Here is an 18,401-nt window from a genome sequence, read left to right as displayed (position 1 = left end):
CAAACAAAATGTCATGGTGTGGTTCGTCGGCACGTTGTCGGCGCGATCAACCCCCCCTCAGGAAATCCCCCACGACGAGCCCTTGGTTCGACCGTGGTTTGTGGAAGTGCCGACCCAGGGCGAGACTGGTGGGGGAGTTGGAGCACGGAGCTGGAGTGGCAGGGTGGATTGTGGGAAAGTGGCCGATGTTGGAACGCCGTGTTTGGCCGTGCCACCCCTCCAAGGCCACATATACGGAGTCTCTGTCTTTCCCCCGTGCTGGTTTCTTGGTCGCTGGGTCGGATCCGAGCCTCGTTGCGCTCTGTCGAACATGTATGTTAGTGTTCGTCTTTCGCATCCGATTTCTCAACGTCGACATCGGGAGCCTCCAAGGAGACGACGTTTAGCCTCTTCGTTTCCGCATCTGAAGGGATCAGACCAATGAATGTCCCACTGCCTCGTGGTCGCAAGGCCGGCGGCGAAATACGGTAGCCATCTCTCAAGGAGAACTTCGGACCACGGCCAGAAGGGGGGCCTTGGGCGACATCTTCGGCCTGAAGCATCGACACAGTTCCGCTCCTTGAGAAGGATTTATCAGCAGAAGGGGATCAAAGTTTGAATGATTGTTTCAGCACTGGAAGAGTCTGTGTTGGGTTCATAGTTTCTCTGAGGCTGTCGCTCGAAACTGACTTGAATCTCGGCGCAATTTGCTCTTTGGTTGGTCGAGATAGTCACCTGCATGCATTGTCAACAGGATTGGCGGATGAATTTTGGCGGATGAATTTTGGAACACATGGTCTCCTTGCGTCTTCCCCAATGACACAGACCTCAGGAACGTGGTCTAAACCCGAGGAAGAGTATGGTAAGTAGTCCATGGTGGCCGTCCTGATCGTATGGTGATTTTTTTCAACGCACTACCCTTCCAGTCCAGCCAACTTTGCGGGGAGGCCGGAGCAACTTGGCGCCATAACGTCCTGGCATGGGCATGATGGGCTCTGAGAATATTCCGCATCAAATGGTTCGAGGTGTCCTCGTGGATGGGGAGTACTCTCAGACGACTTTGCAGGTAACGTGCCAAGCGCTGGGACTCTATCTGGAACGATCAGGTCAGGATTCTGCAGAGTAGGCATGCTCTGGGAGCGTGCCGCAATGAACCAATGGGGTCTTTTGTGAGACAGAAAAAGATGAGCAAAAGTACAAACGAGGGCCGAATATCTGATGACATTGATGCCGAGTCAGTGACTTGGGTCGAGCTCTTATACGTTGATGGTAATGGTTTTCAGATGGATCAAGGCATGTGGGCGAATCCGTCTCCGTCTTGGACTGAGCAGTTCCCATCGGCCAAGGTGTCAATCACTGATCGTATACCGTACATGAGCCTCTTGACTTGGTTCACTATCACCTTTGAGTTAGTCAACCCCTTTTCTATATGGACACCAGTCTACACCAATTCGAAGCCAGGGCGGATCAATGGTATCGCATGCTATATATGGATCCAGACAACCCGAGACTGGGCTTGACTTGTCTACATGATTCATGTTTTGTCTGGTCTTCTCTTAATGGACCTGTCACTGCCCACTTCTCACAGTATTTGTAACACTCATGTGGTCGACAGCACCCTCCTTCTCTGTCAGTAGCCCACCGCATCGTCTCTTGCGAGGTCCCGATACCTCCGTCGACACAGTGTTTTGTCGCCCTATATCCCATCAGAGACCACTAGTCATTAGCCTTTGCAACCGCTCTCGACCTAAGCACAGGCCGGACAATTCCATTCCACACTTCATCTGCAGCTGGCAAGATGTGGTCGATTATTCAGAGCCAGGCGTGGAATTTTGGGAAGGTCTCGACTTCCAGAAACGCGTGAGCGAGAATCGAATATGAAGACAAATGGAAATACATGCTCGCACGTAGCAGCCTGTTGGAGTCAAGCGTCGTCCTGAGCTGCCTCATTTGTCACGTTCGGTTATCCATATTTTTCTTTCGCTCTTGCAGCAATGTGGCCATTCCGCCAATGAGCGAAGAGGCTTTTCGGGGTCGAGAACGATGGCTAAAGGCGTCTCTGTGAGTGGCAGTCGGATATCGACGGGAGAGATGACTACTGCTTGTTTTTTGCGGGGATGTTCAGCGTGCATGGTCAAGTTGGAGAGTGCTGGGCCAGAAGCTGAGGCGAGTCCCGCCATTGATCGACAGCTCCCAACATCGGCAGGCGTAGGGGAGGTTTCGATGGTCCATCTGAAGGGGCGATATATTCAGATCCTGACGACCCTGAGAGAAGAGTCGTGCAAAGAGCAGAGTTGAGGAGATTTGCTAGAATCGAGCAGGGATGGCTGCGTCTAGGCTCGGAGGGGAAATATGATATCAAGGTAGTTCAAGTTTTTCCTGTCGTGGACGTCATCAATGGACTTCGAGACACGAACACGCACCCTCGCATCCTCGACTCTTCACACCCTTGATCGCCTCATTCGCTCGAATGCTCTTCTTTGGTATCCATGGCCTCCACCTCGCCGCCCTCCGCTGCTGCCCTCTGTCCTATCAAACCTATTCCAATGCACTCCGTTCAAGGCCGATCTGTCGATTGCGTCCTCGGGAATAGTTATTTGTGATACCGCCTCCCATCGCTTGTCTGACTGTGTCGCTCCAACTATATAAGAGAGGATTCTCTGCCTGAGCTTGCAATTTCTTCATGGAGGCAGTCCAGAGGATCATTCAAGCTCCTATTGAAGTCCTCAAATCTACCATGGCAAACGATACTTCCTTTGCGGCACATGTCGCCCACCAGTTCAATTCATACGAGCAGGACCGCCAGATGGACTCCAAGCAAACCATCTACGCCACCAGGTCAGTGAAACCAACATCTCCTTGCCATAGCTTTCTGAACAGTTGCCTGACTCCGTCACAGCAATGGTGTACCCGTGGCTCATCCCTATGAAGCTCAACGAGCGGGCGAGAGTGGCCCCCTCCTCCTCCAAGACTTCCACCTAATCGACCTCATTTCCCACTTCGACAGAGAGCGGATCCCAGAGCGTGTTGTCCATGCAAAGGGCAGCGGTGCCCACGGTTTCTTCGAGTGTACCAACCCTGCCGATGACCTGACGTGCCTCGACATTTGGAGCACCAAAGGCAAGAAATGCCCAGTCACCGTCCGATTCTCTACCGTCGGTGGCGAGGCTGGCTCGCATGATTGTGCCCGAGACCCTCGAGGCTTCGCAGTCAAATTCAGGACTGAAGAGGGTAACTGGGACTTGGTCGCCAACAATACTCCGGTCTTTTTCTTGAGAGACCCCGCCAAATTCCCTCATTTCATCCATACGCAAAAGAGACATCCCTCCACGCATTTGACCCACGCCGACGACTCAACCATGTTCTGGGACTATCTATCAAACAATCCCGAGAGCGTTCATCAGGTTATGATCCTGATGAGTGACCGGGGTATCCCTGATGGTCTTCGCTTCATGCACGGCTATTCCGGCCACTCTCTGAAGCTCGTGAAAAAGAACGGCGACTGGGTCTATTGCCAGATTCATATGAAGTCTATGCAGGGCACGAAGTTCCTGACCCAGGAAGAGTCTGCCACCAAGTCTCCAGATCACTCCCAGAAGGATCTATACGAGGCCATCCAACGTGGCGACTACCCTAAGTGGTCAGTGGAGATCCAAACCATGACTCCCAAGCAGGCCGAAGAGGTCTGGGCGAAGCAAGGCATCAATGTCTTTGACTTAACCCACGTGTGGCCTCAGAAACAATTCCCCTTGCGTAAAGTGGGCGAGTTTACACTGAACGAGAATTGCGTCAATTACTTTGCCGAAGTCGAGCAGGCGGCATTCAGCCCTTCCCACATGCCTCCCGGTATCGAACCTTCGGCCGATCCAGTCTTGCAATCCCGTCTCTTCTCATACCCAGACACTCACCGCCACCGTGTGGGTGCAAACTACCAACAACTCCCCATCAACACTGCCCGCACAGCCTACAAATACGGAAACTTCCAACGAGATGGCCCCATGGCATTCTACAATCAAGGTGGTCGTATGAATTATCTCTCTTCCATCGACCCCATCCAATTCCGCGAACGAAGCGTCGATTACGATAAGACTCATGGTCATTTCCAAGGCCATGCCATCTCCTTCCTTTCTCAGATCCGACCCGAAGACTTCAACGGCCCACGCGCCCTATGGGAGAAAGTTTTCGATGAGCCTGCACGACAACGTTTCATTAACAATGTTACTGGCAAGATGGAAGTTTGCCCGAACAAAGAGATCTTGAAGAGGCAGATTGCCATCTTCCGTGAAGTCAGCGAGGACCTTGCTCAGCGACTAGAGAAATCGACAGGCATTAAAGGTTATGATGGGATCAAAAACATGAAGTTTAATGGTACTCATAATGGCATGAGTTCAGATCCTGCGATCAAGCAAGCCAACGGTGTCAAACCGACCACGTTTAGCAACGACACCAATGGAGCACCGACCAAGGGTTCACACAACAGTATCCCGAATGTTGCATAGAGGATCTAAGTATTGAGAGAACGAGAGTGTGCTGGCAGGGATGATACACAAAAGGATGAAATACCCGTCATGGTAAGGTGTATTACCAAGATGTCATCTTGGCCTTGACAAAAATTAGAGAGTATTCAAACTCCGTCAACACTTGATAGTCTCTAAAGACTTCCAATACAAAGGCTTTCCATGAACAGGGAACCAGGACCAAAAACTGTAAAAATGCAAAAAACAATCAACAGTCAGGATTCCCATCTGGTCACCCACGATAGTACTAACTGACCGGCATATGGCTTAAGTACGGCTGAGCGAACGGGAAGCCCTGCTTTCCATATCCTATGGTCGATTGCGGAAGACTATGTTTGAATACAATATATATATCTGTAGACCATTATGTTTCCTAATGCTTTTGCTTCGAAGGCGTCAACAGAGACCGCGTGGTAAACATACAAATATATACGTATATATATGCAACCGCCGAGGGTAGGATCGATCATTTCATTGTCCAAGATCTCTCAGACGGAGACTGAACACTAGGGCTAGAGGTCACGCCAACTCCAGTAGCGCAACTACCTATCTCATGAGGTTGTTGAGGGTGAACTTCGTATTGACACTTTCTCAGCCCGTTCATCCATGGAGATAATTTACATGGTCACCTTGGTACGGCGTCCAAGCGCAGAGATGTTCTTCCAGATCTATTTTAGTGCGAGCTGGGCTATATGATGAAGCATTGTCCTTCTTTCTCCTGGATGTATTGTAAAGAAAGGACGAATACAAAGATGAGGCTAGCTACAAAGTGCGGAGTAGGACCGACGAGGCTGGTCGGAAGAGTTGCCTCAATTGAATTCGTTACTTCTTGATCCCAGACGAATTAGACAACATGAAGCCTGTCTCATACTCAACACTACCCACGAAGACATTCACCAACCTGCGACACAGAAGGAGAAGACAGTCGACCTGCTTACTGTGCTTGAGAAACCCTAACCCTAACCCTAGTCGCCAACGATCCCGGTGTTACGCGTCTGAAATATTGCCAGACCGCGTCGTGTCGACGTGTGCAATGCCAGGCGAGTGCAGCCATGAGACGTCAGACCCATAACCATGGCGACACCAACTAAATCCCAGAACATTTCCACCCCCAAGCCGCAGCTCTCCCCTCCGAACAGGCTCATGGCCTCCCCTCGACCAGGCACCTCGGGCAACTCGAATCGTCCCCTCGCCTACAAATCTCCGGCCGTCAAGACTCCAGCCTCAGCGCACGGACATCATGTCAGTGTCTCCTCGCAACCCAGTTCCACACCCCTAGCCGCAACTGCCGTTCATGACGATCTGCTTGCTCTCAACTCGCCCGCCGCCGCTCTCATCAACTCTCTGGGCACTACAGGACTTACACCTTTGGGGAGTGGTGCGGAGGGACTGGGCATCAGCACAGCTCTACCCGGCGGGCCCGTTAGACCTGCTCATCCCCCTGTAAACCCGGAGGTCGAGCGACTGCATAGAGCGGAGCTGGTTGTGGGTTTGCTCAAGAGTCGGGTTGGCGGGCACGGGATAACGCGCAATGGGGTGGAGAGAATAGCACAGTTGCAAGGTTTCACCACTCTATGGGACGATGACAATCTGACGATTGCGGGAAACTGTGTTGACCTCGAGATCAACTTCGAAGCGGGTGGCAGAGACGACGTTAGAGACGTGAGTCTCAAACTGAATATATCGGACGGCGTGTCCGACAACGAGGAGCCTCAATTCCAAGAACACGGCACCCAGGTTATCAAGGGTAATCTGCAAAATCTCGCCGCTGTCGACGAAGCGCCAAGATGGAGGTCTCTTGATGCCTTTGCAGCGAATCTACAGTACCTCAGCCAACTCGATAGAATCGAGAGTGGAACGCCCTGCTTTAACGCCGTGGGAGACCTCTACAATGCGTTCCAAACGATCTGGAATGCTGAGAAGGAGAGGTTCAAGGGGCGGGCTTCTCGGCAACACCTGCGACAGGGTGCTGTCGGTAGACCTGTTATGGACCGAAAGCCCAGATTGGGCCTGGCTCTGGACTACTGGACCTCTCCAGACGAACCAAGTCAAAAACCCGAAGCCGTTTACAATGATATGATTGACGATGCCACAAACCTCTACACGGCACGAATATCCTGTGAGCCTGGTCTACCCTCGACTGCGATCACAAAGCAATGGGTCTCGGACCGAGTTCTGATCGAGGATCCAGAGGCGATGCTGGATGTTGAGAACGAGAAATGGAAGCCGGACTGGCAAGACCCTGGACAGGATTCGGTGGGCTCAGATCCATTAACTAAGGTGGAGGCAGATGATGCAGCCGCAGACAAGCCGACAGACGTGGTCTCAGGCGTCCTGGATATGCATTTCTCATGCACCCTGGAGCCAGAGATTTACCTCCCCATCAACGTAGCTGCCAACTTGAATGTGGAGATTGCTATGGTGGATATAAAGCAGGAGTTGGCCTTAACATATCAAGCGGCGTTGCAAAAGCACTTCAACGGTGCCGGTGTCAATGGCGTCAGACAAGAGAGATGGCTTAGAGTCTTACCAATTCCCGATGACAAAGCCTCAGGTCGAATGCGACGGCATTCGTATGCCCTACAGTCCTCCCAGCACGCCCCGCCTCTATGGTGTTATCCTGTGAGGCACCTGAAATTCAACCATCCCAAACAAGTTGCGGCCGTATTGCCTGTTTTGCGGCAGTATGCCGTCGTCTGGGGTATTCTGCGGAGCTTAGTTGAGTATGAGGATAGTGCCCAACAGGCCAGCCCTTTAAGGACGACCCAATCCAACGGAATGCAGAGCTCAGAAGTCACTCGGCGACCCTTGAAGCGAACGAACAAGAAGTCTCCCGGCTCCGACCTCGATGATCTCGCCAAACCGAACGGTGGGCTGGATCCCGACCAGCCGTTGCCCATTGACGTGAACATGGATGTGCTCTCTGATATTTCGAAGGCAAGGCTTGATGTGTACATCCCAATGCGCGGGCCGCTTAGAAGAGTACAGAAGATCCCATTCATTTTCTTGTCCTTGAATATCTGTCCCGGTGGAGGGATTGAGGTTCGAGACTTGCGTGGAATCGACAAAGATGGCATGGACAGTGGAAGCGGCCGGTCCAAGATCATTCGGATTTTGGAGGCAACGGAAGATATTGGTCTGACGGTCGAATGGCTTCTGGAACAGGCTGCTGCACGCAGCTGAGAGCTTTAAAAGCTTGCAGACTACGTCCACAAGCCGAATATCTGAGCTTGTTTGCTTGAGCAACAATACAGTCTGCTTGGATAAGCGCCATAGCATTTGCGTAAGGATTCTTCAATACCAAGGGCACGCAGGACCGCTCGAATGCATCAGGCCCGGCTGAAGAGCACAGGATAACCCCCTAACGCATCTTCAATCCCTCCATGTCTCCTGATAAGCTACGTGGGCCTCAAATGTTCAGAGTAGCCGCTAATAATGCAGGCAAGGCTGGCCTGACGTCCTACATACATGGCACCGAGGACGGAATTTCCTATCTAGGAAGTCCGGAGCTGATGAAACCACAGCTTAACGGATCCCTGTAAGCTGAGAGTTCTTCTAGAAGGAATTCTGGGGTTCTATTATTCATGTCCCATGGGGAACGGCAAAGCATCGGCCACCCATACCGACCTCGCTGCGTCCTTCTCCATCACGCGACGGATTGTCCAGTAGCTTACACCCTGGTCCAGACTCCCAATGGAACCCTGGTATCAAGGACGCGGAGACTTGTTGTCGCATTCTCCTACGTGCAGTCAGTCCAACACTCTCTATCATCCAAAATGGGAGGGGTGCATCTCTAGCCTGTCACGCCAGTCTCGCAGAGCGCCAGGTTTCCAGCAATCATATATATCCTTTTGTTGTTTTCCTACAACTATCAAATACTTATCCTAAGCTATAGCCCACAGGCATACGACGCAGATCGCATATTTCGGGTTGGAGAATCCAGATTTGTGTGCGACGTCCCACATTACGCCAGTTCGTAAGGGGGCAATTCTCCATGAACCAATTGGCACCTCGACATGGATCTGCCGTACCTGGGGATTCAATCAGATCCCGGCCCGGCACGCCACCGACATCATGAGGAAGGCCCCTTTGGGTAATCCGAATGGGCGCTCTATTCAATGCGGCGATCCATGATGCAGCGACTCGAAGGACCTTTTCTCCGCATTTACTGCAAGACGGTCTCCATCGATGCAACATTACGAGGGAGGAAATATGGAGCAACTGCTGCATCTTTCTTGCCTGGGACTATACCCCGGGGCTCCAACGTCTTTCTGTCTTCCGCAGTCGCGGTTTTGCTGTTCCGATCCTAGTGTCGTTGTCCTGCGGTCGAGATACAACCATTATAAGAACAGCATTTTCCACCGACCTCCTACTCTTCTGTCTCCCATCAAAATAGCTTCTCGATTCTATTCACAAAGTCGTGCACCATGAAGCTGTTCAACAAGCGCTACTTGGGCTTTCGCGGCCTCCGGCTCAACATCGCCATTGGTGTCATTGCCGGGATCGATTTTCTGTGAGCATGCATGCCGCACAACCCGAAGCCTTTTCAAGTCTCGACTAACACTTTCGCCAGGCTGTTTGGCTATGACCAAGGCGTCATGGGAGGGCTGTTGACGCTCCCGGCCTTTACGTCTGTTTTCCCGGAGATCGACACGACCAAGGAAGGCCTGCGAGGCCTGACCCAGAGTCAAGCCAACCACAAATCCACCATCCAGGGCATCTCGATCGCCTGCTACAACGTCGGCTGTTTCTGCGGCGCCATTGCCTGCATCTGGCTCGGCGACATCCTGGGCCGACGCAAAACCATCTTCCTCGGCTCCTCGATCATGGTCGTGGGCGCCACCCTTCAGGCGTCGGCCTTCAGCCTCCCACACTTGATCGTTGGACGGATCATTACAGGAATGGGAAACGGTCTCAACACTTCTACGGTTCCAACGTGGCAGTCTGAATGCTCAAAGTCACATCGGAGGGGCCAGCTCGTCATGGTCGAGGGCGCCCTAATCACAGGAGGCAGTAAGCATATTTCCCCTTCTTGTCTTTCCAATTCTATATACTTACACCCGCGAAGTCTGCCTCAGTTATTGGGTTGACGTAGGCTGTTCATTCATTCAAAACCAAGCTTCGTGGCGGTTCCCTATCGCCTTCCAGATCGTTTTTGCTCTGATCATCCTTTGCTTCATCCTTGAGCTACCCGAGTCTCCAAGGTACCACCCTCAATACTCCCAATACTCTTACTTCCAGGCTAATATCCTGCAGATGGCTTATCCTCAAAGGCAGAGAGGAAGAGGCTACCCAGGTGCTTGCAGCCCTCTCCGACAAGCCGGCCGATGACAAACTCATTCTTTCCGAATTTGCTGCAATCAAGGACACAGTACTTGAACAAGAGAAGGCAACATTCCGCGACCTGTTCACCATGGATGAGAACCGACATTTACACCGTGTTGCTCTCGCATACGTCAATCAAGTCATGCAGCAAGTATCTGGCATCAATTTGATCACTTATTACGCCGCGACGATCTATCAAAACGAAATCGGTCTTTCGCCTTTCATATCCCGCATTCTGGCAGCTTGTAACGGCACGGAATACTTCCTGGCATCATGGATTGCGGTCTTCATCATCGAGAAAGTCGGCCGTCGAAAGCTTATGTTGTTTGGCGCCGTGGGTCAGTCGGCTTCAATGATAGTCCTCGCGGTTATGACCAACATTGGAGGCAAAGGCCCAGGAATAGTCGCTGCAATGTTTCTGTTCATCTTCAACACCTTTTTTGCTGTGAGTACTCTTCCCTCGACAAATACCCCATGCGCTTCGCAAAGGACGTTAAAGACCGCTTTGAGCTCTGCGATGATATACGCTAACCTCGATCTACAGGTCGGATGGCTGGGAATGACCTGGCTGTACCCCAGTGAGATCGTGCCACTGAAAATCCGTGCACCATCTTCGGCGTTGTCTACGTCTGCCAATTGGGTTTTCAACTTTATGGTGGTCATGATCACCCCCGTTAGCTTCAGCTCGGTACGTATCTGCTTCATCCAAGACTTTCTGTCCCCAGAAAGACAAGATACTTTTACAGGGACCACTGAAGAATTTGCCCAGGCTAACAGATGTATGTACAGATCAAATGGAAAACCTATCTGGTATTCGCGGTTATGTGAGCACAATGAGTTCTGCGCTTGGTTGATGTCAAACTAACCTGAATCTCCAGCAACGCGGCTATGGTCCCAGTCGTATACTTCTTCTACCCAGAAACCGCCTATCGTTCTCTTGAGGAAATGGATACGATCTTCCACAAGACGAAGAACATCTTCACGGCCGTGTGGACTGCTAAGCATGAGCCCCACCGCTATGGCAAGCGTGGAGAAGTCCTGATCGACTACGAGGAGACGGGTGAGCACCAGCGACGACTGAGCAGCGCGGCGCGCCGAGGCAGCGTCATCAGCACTCGGAGCCAGACCGAATACGTCTCGGAGAAAGGGACGCACCACGAAAATGCGTAAAGAGATAAAATTACCCAGTACGAGGACTGCGGTTTGTGTTTGATTTCGCCGATGGTCAGTTGCCAGAATAGGGGCACAGCCTTATGATGAACTACGCGGACGGGGGTTGAATGCGCCTATCACGGTGCACGGTGGTTTATGCTGGAGAAAGAGATCCCGGGCCTCGAATATCCGCTTTATGGGCTTCGGCTGGTTCGAGACTAGGAGAATACAGGCGTTGCCAGAGTTGCATTTTCCCATTTCCCATTTACAGAGTGAGTCTGCGCACATACAAACGAAGTGCGTGTTATTCCTTGTTCGATGAGAACCTGTGCAGATTGAGATGCTTTCCTAGGGGACAAGAAATGGCTCTCCTGGGCGCCAGCGTTCAAAAAGACTACCGAATAAAACTCCAATGCAGAGGCGAGGCTTCGCAGTTCCAGGGACGCCATTCGCCCGAATAGGAAAGTTCTTGGGATGCTGGACGCAGCCGTGATGCCATCATCCACCTACCTTTAACTCAGAGGGACAAGTGTTTTGGGCGAATCCGCGACTGAAGATTCGGGCTGATGACATATCTATGCAGCGCTGGTCGCGGGATTTAGCTATAACCTCAAGGCCATTGGCAAGCAATTATGTAGCATGTGTTGCGGAGGTTAGTTCACGCCCGTAACCCCCGCAGATTAATGGCATTTATCATTGTGTCAGCACACATGAGGGGTCCCTCGTCCCTAGTCACGGTGTGCAATGCAGCTATTAGTGATCAACTTCTAGACGTGGTTGACAGCGCGTATAACAGAGGCCACCAATTTCTTGCCTCTTTAGACCAGCTACGGCATCCAGAAAGTCGGTTTGTCATTCTAGGTTTCTTCTCAAGACATCTTCAACGTCAACCGCAAGCCTAGAACAAGCAAACAGATATATCTAGGAGGACGCTCCGTCTGTCAATTCTCATCTACGACCATCAGCCCACAGCAGAACTGGCGTTCCGATCTATTACACGTATCCAACTCGCCCGCAACCACCTTTCGCCAAAGCCCCTCGCCAATCCCACAAGAACAATGTCCGAGTAAGTGAAACACGTTTCCTTGTTCTTCGGGCATTTTACTAACACGTCCGCAGCCTAGCAGAACTTGGTTCCAAACTCTTCAGTCCCAACCCAGAGTCTCGACCCAAGATCGTTGGGACTGAGAAGCGCGTCCGGGGGGTCCTCAATGGCAAATACATCTTTGACACCACTGCCGCCAAGCTAGTGTGGGAGAATGGATACTATCCCATGTACTGGATCCCGAAGTCCGACTTCCTCGACGCCGCAAAGTTTGCAGACGACAAGCCGATCTCTGGCATCAACTCTTCAACCTCGACCCTCAGCGTCGGCAACAAATCGGTGCCTTCACTCATCGTCCCGGACTCGTTCAACTCCGAACTGGTGGGCTACGTGAAAATCGATTTCAAGGCCCTCGACGCTTGGTACGAGGAGCAGGTCCAGGTCCTCTATCACCCCAAAGACCCCTACCACAGAGTCGACCTCCTTCCTTCGGGACGACAAGTGCGCGTGGAGATCGACGGCGTACGTCTCGCCGACACCGGCTCCGAGGGCGGCGTCATGTCCCTCTGGGAGACCAATTTCCCGGCTCGCTGGTATCTGCCTCGGACGGCAATCAACTGGGAATATCTCACCCCGAGCGACACGCACACGGGGTGCCCGTACAAAGGAGAGGCCAGCTACTACAATGCCGTGATCAACGGCAAGGAAGTCAAGGACGTGGCCTGGTGGTACAAGAACCCGACGCAAGAGAGTGCCGGCATCCTCGGCATGCTGTGTTTCTACCCGAACAAGGTCGACACCTGGGTCGACGGGAAGGAAATCGCGAAAATCGGGATGCCCGTCAAGAAGTAGGAGAAAACCGAAGGAAGCGGGCGAAGACCTGCAATTGAGGTGTGAAGTGAGATGCGAAGGAAGCCAGCCCCAAAATCCAAAGGGGTTTGCAACAGGATAGCTAGCTATAATGAGATCAATACTCGATACTCCTAAACCCTAACCCTAGCCCTAGCCCTAGCCCTAGCCCTAGGGTTAATGAATAGGTGTCATGCACCTGTGAGAAGTAAGGCTGAGGAGTGCAAGGCTGAACCTTAGCGCACCTCGTAATTATCAACTGAAGACGTCATTCAAGCAAGCTTCAGAGCTCTCCGTCAAAATAATTTGGGAATCTCCCCAAAATGTGAACCAACACCCGCACTTCTACGTCCCTCTTGGTGTTGCTTGCAGACTGATTACAGGACAATATGAATATAGCGACAGGAAGACAGGTACTGCGGCGCGCACCGCGACTATTTGTGCAGCTGCGGGCCGTGTCGACGTTGAGCAATAACCCTCACATAGTAAGTTCTACATATCTCCCGTGCAAGCTCGAACTTCTTCAGCACTAACTTGAGTGATTGAGTAGTATGTTTTTAAGGATCCTCAAAACCCTTCCTCCCATATCCTGTCTCTCCTCCCCACGGATCCCCCTACGCTTTCCCTCGCCATTGGTACCTCGTCACAAGTCCCGCCCACGCCTCGATCCTTTACCGAAAACCCCAGATTCCTCCCTATACTGCACGCGGTCATCGGCGAGAACGCCTCCTCCGACCCCGAGGTCCAGTCGCAAGCCGCGGTGATGATATCTTCATCCGGCTCCTCGCTATTCCAGACCGCGCGCCGCCAGCAGACCGGCTCTTCCGGGGCCAGCGACCAGGGCGGCCACGGCAGCGCGGGCCGGGGAGGCTGGGTGCACGTCTCGGACCAGCGACGCATCCCGGACTTTGGACGCATTGCGGAGCCGGAGGATATTTTCGGCAGCGTCGAAGTCGATGGGCGCGGGGACTTTGTCGACGGCCACGGAGGGTATCAGCCCAGTGGGACGTACCGCATATGCACGAACGATGGGATCCTGGGCTTGACGGACTTCATGAGGCAGAAGTTGGTCGAGAGGCTACAGGTGCAGGAGGCGGCGGAGAGAAACAAGCAGTGATGACCTCTGGTACGATACTGCTCCGCTCGAAGGGCAGAAATGTGAAGACGTATTTTGGAACATGGGAGAACAGCCGCAGACCTCGATCTCACACTGTCAACGTGTGAAGCTCGCATGGGCGATTTCCACTTCAGATCGCAACACGCAACATGTGCGGTTGCTGAAGCTCTGCAGATCAGGACGACTGAAGCGGCGCCGCCGTGGAGACTCAGCATGTCAGCGCTGGCTTGATCTCAGATTCCTTCACATGAGAACAAGGCTCAGCTCGCACCAGGGGCTCGGCAGACAATGGATAACCACTTCCCGGCTGTATGAATTGGTCGTTGCTGATCAGACCGCAACTTTATGTCCAAACCAGCACTAGCAAAGGTCAGTGGCAACCTATGCGCCAACCTTTGACACGAGGACGATATGGATCCTACACCATAGCATGATGGCAGCTGCATCACGAGGGTGCACATGTCACGACAAGCATTTCTTTGCCTGTATTCTCAAATGGGGGCAAATACGGAAAGTGACGGCACATTATGTCCCATATTCCCCGGTTGTTTTCTGAAGCGCTTGTGAAAGGGATGAGCGACCTTTGGCAAAACTTATAAAGCGACTATTTGGGGATGGGACAGACACGCTATTACCATTTTACACTTCGTGGATGAAGTCGGTCGGTGGTCTTACGGAGCATATACGCATGGTCAGTCAGAGGAGTGGCCGTAGCTTGTGGCACATGGGAGATCAGAGCCGGTCCGGCAGGCGATCTTTGACAAGACAGTGCTGATCGATACGTGCGCCATATCCGTATCCTTCATGCTACTGGACGAATAGTTCTCCTTGAGGGAAGGGGTCTAGTGTGTAAGACGGCAAAGGAAGCCTATGCATCCAGTCTTTGGACGGGACCCAATCAGAGCCACAGCAAGTGGGTGATGCAACAATCGTCATTGGTGGATTCGCAGGTATGCCACTGCAGTGCGGGGTAACTGCGGCGTCTGGCCTTGGCTGCGTTGTTCGTGCAACTTGGTTTGGTCGCTGCCTGGACTTCGAGCAGCAGCCTTGTTCTTCATGCTCGCTCTCTCCGTCTCTCTGTCTGTCTCTCACGCATCTATCGGTCCTCCTATGTACTTTCTAATATCTCAGCGATAGCCGCCCAACTCGTCTCCACGCGTCCGTCATGGCCAATCTCGATCTCCCGGCCTTTGGCATCCGCGACCTGAACGGCCCTACGTCTCCTCCGGGACTCGTCCAGATTACCGCCTCACAGTATGACAGCACCATCCATAGCCAGCCTGATGCCGTCCTTTCCTACATCGACCTCGATGACGGTGAGCTTATCACCGTCGGGAGTTCCTTCGAGCTGCAACAGCGCCTGGAAGAGCCTGTACCTCCCTCAGCCACCCATGTCCCTTCCCTCGTTCTAGACTTGGCCCCGGTGAGAGCTGCAAGAGAGGCCAAGGAAAACCGACTGGTGCACATCTTTGACATCCGGCACACTAGTGGGAGTCTGGCTGTGTGGAGAGACCATGAGGCATATACCAGGAAGAAACTACGGGATCGAGAGTCTCCGTCGCCGTCACGTCCAAGTACAAGAGTTTCCAGTCCACACAAGGCATCCTCATCCAGGTTCACTCTCAACAAAGCAGTCGACCAGGACACACTGGACAGAAGTCCCACTGTAACACTTCAGTCAGCTCAGGTTTCGGACACTACCACGAGCAATGAGAGCAAGACTGGTCACTGCCCCGCCGCACAACCAGTCATCTCTGGTGACAGTGAGACTTCGACACAGACGGACAAGGCCCCTGCGAGTCCGCTTGCCCGCCTTGAATCTCACCTAGAGCCTTTGGCCGACTTTCTCGAATCCACAGCGGAGGGCCTGCGAAAGCTTGCAGAAAAGACTGCAGAGGCTGATACGACCCCTGTAGAGAATGTCTTGTGTGGGTTTAAGAACATTCTGAAAGAAGCGGGCGAATTCGGGCTTGATCTTTTGGCAACACTTGTGGACGAGGAACTAGAAAAGAACAGAAGGGTGGGAGTTGGCATGGCTAATGGAGCCGCCTCTAGTTCAGAAATCCGGGAATCCTCCTGCCCCTCCAGTACAACCGAGAATCCCAGGGGAGAAGACAAGCTTGAATCTGATGTTGATCCCTCTGAAAAGAGAGTCAGCTTCGTCGACGCAACGCCTACAGAACCGCCTCACATGAAGCTGAACCATGCGGTACCCGAGGCCCTGAAGAGACGCAGCTCCTCTTCAGAAGTCCAGGCATCAAGCCAACCTTCGTCTGTACTTCCAACAGACGCTCAACAACCACATCACAGTCCCTATCCCTCGTCGAAGATTCCCTTACCACCCTTGTTCGCTCGTTACGTGCCTGGTGCACCAGTCCAGTCTGTTGGAAACTCCATTATTGACTCGCAGCCATCTGATTCCGATGTTCTGACCCGATATCCGCCCCTACCGTCTCTCCGCAAAGCCGTCAGTGTCAGCGGATTGCACAGCAAGTCTGGATCATCCAGTAGCTACCAACGCGGCTTGAGCACTACATCCGCCCTGTCTCGCTATCCCAGCATTGGCCAATTTGAAGAGCAATCACGTGCAAACCCTCGAGCCAATCTCGACTCGAAGCAAAACTATAGTTACAGCCGTTGGAGCAGTCCGATGTGGCCACTGGTCCCACAAGTCCCTAAGAAGACCGACGTCTACAAGAAGCCCACAGTCGAAGATGAAGATGAGCCTGCCCCTGCGCCACAGACAGAAGTAGCAGGCAAAATAAAGGCTCCTGGCACTCAAGATGTCCCCAAGTGGCCTCCTGTGCCACTCCCCGGCGCGTGGCCTGAGCCAAAGCCTGAGCAACAGCCCGAGCCAAAGCGTGAGGATCGCACCAAGAAAGGGTTCGATACCACGGCTGACACTAGCAATATGTCCAAAGATCTCCCGCAGTGGCTGCTAGGGGGAGGTCGAGGCTCATTTACTGGCGGTCTTTCACAACGGACTAGCAGCCCTGATGCCATGACATACTCTCGCGGACCGGTCTTTCCCAGAAAGTCCCAGACAGTCAGTAGCACCAACCCCTCAGCGAGACTTACTGGACCATTCGATCCTCTCGCACACATTCCCGTCCTGCAACCGCGACCCCAACGATCGCAGCCAGACTTGTCTGCGTCCAAGGTAGGCTTTCTGAATACTCGAGTCAATCCAGCCTTTACTGGACCTCTACCACAACGGAGCCACACCCTTCATCATACTGATCGTTACAAACCTCGTGATACTGCTCCGTACCATAACCCTAGGTACAGTTCCTGGGAGAACTATTTGAAGAACAATCGCAGCACGGCCGCGAACTCTAGCCTGACCTACTATCCCTTGCGCAATCCATTTTCCGACGAGTCAAAATCTGGACCCGCACCTCCCACTACGTTCAACCGTCCAGTACCCCCGGGTACAAGACCACCTATTGTCCCGCTTCAGAGACCAACGCGGCCATTGAATAGGACGCAGCCAATCGCAGACCAAAACATGCATTCTCCCTCAGCTGGATCTCCACCATCAGTACCACAATTTCTTCGCGCTTCCCCTCCAGAAATTATTAGGGTAGGACCACCAAACGTCAATGCTACCTCCGTACCATCACCTCCGACCCTACCTGCACCGCCTCCGGCTGCTGTAATCTCGCCACCAGCGCCGGCAGCCAGTACTGTCTCTCGTTCGTCTTCGATCCTTTCCCCGTGCCCACCAGCTTTCACTCGTCCTCGCGGTCGCTCAGGGGCCTCTCCACCGGCGCCATTTTCAAGCAAGTCAGTTGACGAGTGCGTCAAGGCGCTGAAAGCTATGGGCTTCGGCAGAGACGATGCGAACGAGCTAGCTCGTCTGAACGTCTATGCGGGAATGGCCGCAGGCGATATCGAGCTCGCAATTGAGTTGATCGAGGAAGATCGTCAAGCCGCCAAAGAGCTTGGAAAGGTAGAGCACATTGAGATCAGCAGGGATCTGGAGAAGGAGGCCGATGTAGAGGAGAATCCCTGGGAAGATTAAACAGAGAGCGTCGTGTCAGATGTTGGAAACCTGGGCTTTTGGGACTTATGATGTATTCGAGACAGAAATTGCAAGCCTACGATCAAAAACAAACCTCTCGGACTCGAGGATCGAAAGGTCCACGAATTTTTGCTCCCAGTCACCTTTATAGTACAAAGGGTGTAAATCCACCAGCCCGTTATATCTGATCTCTTGTCACTTCACCATTTCGTGGCATGCAAGCACCAGTAATCTCGTCCGTGATCGACACCCTTATTCACCAGCCTCTGATTTACTCCCCGTCCCGGAGCTTCTATATCTACCTCCCTACCTACTACCTACCTCCCTACCTACTACCTACCTCCCTACCTACTACCTACCTCCCTACCTACTACCTACCTCCCTACCTACTAC

The 18,401-nt window shown here is 52.7% G+C and overlaps 6 protein-coding genes and 1 non-coding gene across 7 annotated transcripts; 6 read left to right on the top strand and 1 right to left on the bottom strand.

Annotated features, from left to right (window-relative positions):
- Window positions 1-2,662: 2,662 nt before the first annotated feature.
- PV07_07722 (uncharacterized protein) lies at window positions 2,663-4,615 on the top strand (the record flags this gene model as incomplete). The annotated part of the gene is made up of 2 exons (XM_016394828.1): window positions 2,663-2,817; window positions 2,879-4,615. The coding sequence occupies 2 exons, from the start codon at window positions 2,663-2,665 to the stop codon at window positions 4,476-4,478; spliced, it is 1,755 nt and encodes a 584-aa protein (XP_016248247.1). The 3' UTR covers window positions 4,479-4,615.
- An 84-nt stretch (window positions 4,616-4,699) lies between these two features.
- Window positions 4,700-4,815, bottom strand: PV07_07721. The gene has a single exon (XR_001622146.1). It is a non-coding gene; the product is annotated as a 5S ribosomal RNA (ribosomal RNA).
- A 563-nt stretch (window positions 4,816-5,378) lies between these two features.
- PV07_07720 (uncharacterized protein) lies at window positions 5,379-7,858 on the top strand. The gene has a single exon (XM_016394827.1). It carries the CDS (start codon window positions 5,571-5,573, stop codon window positions 7,677-7,679), a length of 2,109 nt encoding a protein of 702 aa, XP_016248246.1. The 5' UTR covers window positions 5,379-5,570; the 3' UTR covers window positions 7,680-7,858.
- An 827-nt stretch (window positions 7,859-8,685) lies between these two features.
- PV07_07719 (uncharacterized protein) lies at window positions 8,686-11,681 on the top strand. The gene is made up of 7 exons (XM_016394826.1): window positions 8,686-9,009; window positions 9,070-9,509; window positions 9,565-9,700; window positions 9,753-10,266; window positions 10,366-10,509; window positions 10,611-10,645; window positions 10,700-11,681. Exons 1-7 carry the CDS (start codon window positions 8,924-8,926, stop codon window positions 10,989-10,991), a joined length of 1,647 nt encoding a protein of 548 aa, XP_016248245.1. The 5' UTR covers window positions 8,686-8,923; the 3' UTR covers window positions 10,992-11,681.
- Window positions 11,682-11,720: 39 nt separating this feature from the next.
- On the top strand, window positions 11,721-12,998 carry PV07_07718 (uncharacterized protein). Its single transcript, XM_016394825.1, has 2 exons — window positions 11,721-12,039; window positions 12,093-12,998. Exons 1-2 carry the CDS (start codon window positions 12,032-12,034, stop codon window positions 12,868-12,870), a joined length of 786 nt encoding a protein of 261 aa, XP_016248244.1. The 5' UTR covers window positions 11,721-12,031; the 3' UTR covers window positions 12,871-12,998.
- Window positions 12,999-13,256: 258 nt separating this feature from the next.
- Window positions 13,257-13,984, top strand: PV07_07717 (uncharacterized protein; the record flags this gene model as incomplete). Its single annotated transcript, XM_016394824.1, has 2 exons — window positions 13,257-13,352; window positions 13,418-13,984. 2 exons carry the CDS (start codon window positions 13,257-13,259, stop codon window positions 13,982-13,984), a joined length of 663 nt encoding a protein of 220 aa, XP_016248243.1.
- A 1,165-nt stretch (window positions 13,985-15,149) lies between these two features.
- PV07_07716 (uncharacterized protein) lies at window positions 15,150-18,008 on the top strand (the record flags this gene model as incomplete). Its single annotated transcript, XM_016394823.1, has 1 exon — window positions 15,150-18,008. The coding sequence occupies one exon, from the start codon at window positions 15,150-15,152 to the stop codon at window positions 18,006-18,008; it is 2,859 nt and encodes a 952-aa protein (XP_016248242.1).
- Window positions 18,009-18,401: the final 393 nt, after the last annotated feature.

The sequence above is a fragment of the Cladophialophora immunda genome (assembly GCF_000835495.1).
Source record: "Cladophialophora immunda strain CBS 83496 unplaced genomic scaffold supercont1.4, whole genome shotgun sequence".
Lineage (NCBI taxonomy): Eukaryota > Fungi > Ascomycota > Eurotiomycetes > Chaetothyriales > Herpotrichiellaceae > Cladophialophora > Cladophialophora immunda.
Note: the sequence above shows the minus strand (reverse complement) of the source record. Positions and strands in the feature narration are given on the sequence as shown.

What these genes read in the sequence shown, in the direction of transcription:
- PV07_07720 (XM_016394827.1), top strand. Translation starts at nt 5,571, where the DNA reads ATGGCGACACCAACTAAATCCCAGAACATTTCCACCCCCAAGCCGCAG.
- PV07_07719 (XM_016394826.1), top strand. Translation starts at nt 8,924, where the DNA reads ATGAAGCTGTTCAACAAGCGCTACTTGGGCTTTCGCGGCCTCCGGCTC. An exon ending in GAGCTACCCGAGTCTCCAAG is followed by an intron (nt 9,701 to 9,752) that starts GTACCACCCTCA and finishes AATATCCTGCAG; the next exon opens with ATGGCTTATCCTCAAAGGCA. An exon ending in CCCCCGTTAGCTTCAGCTCG is followed by an intron (nt 10,510 to 10,610) that starts GTACGTATCTGC and finishes ATGTATGTACAG; the next exon opens with ATCAAATGGAAAACCTATCT.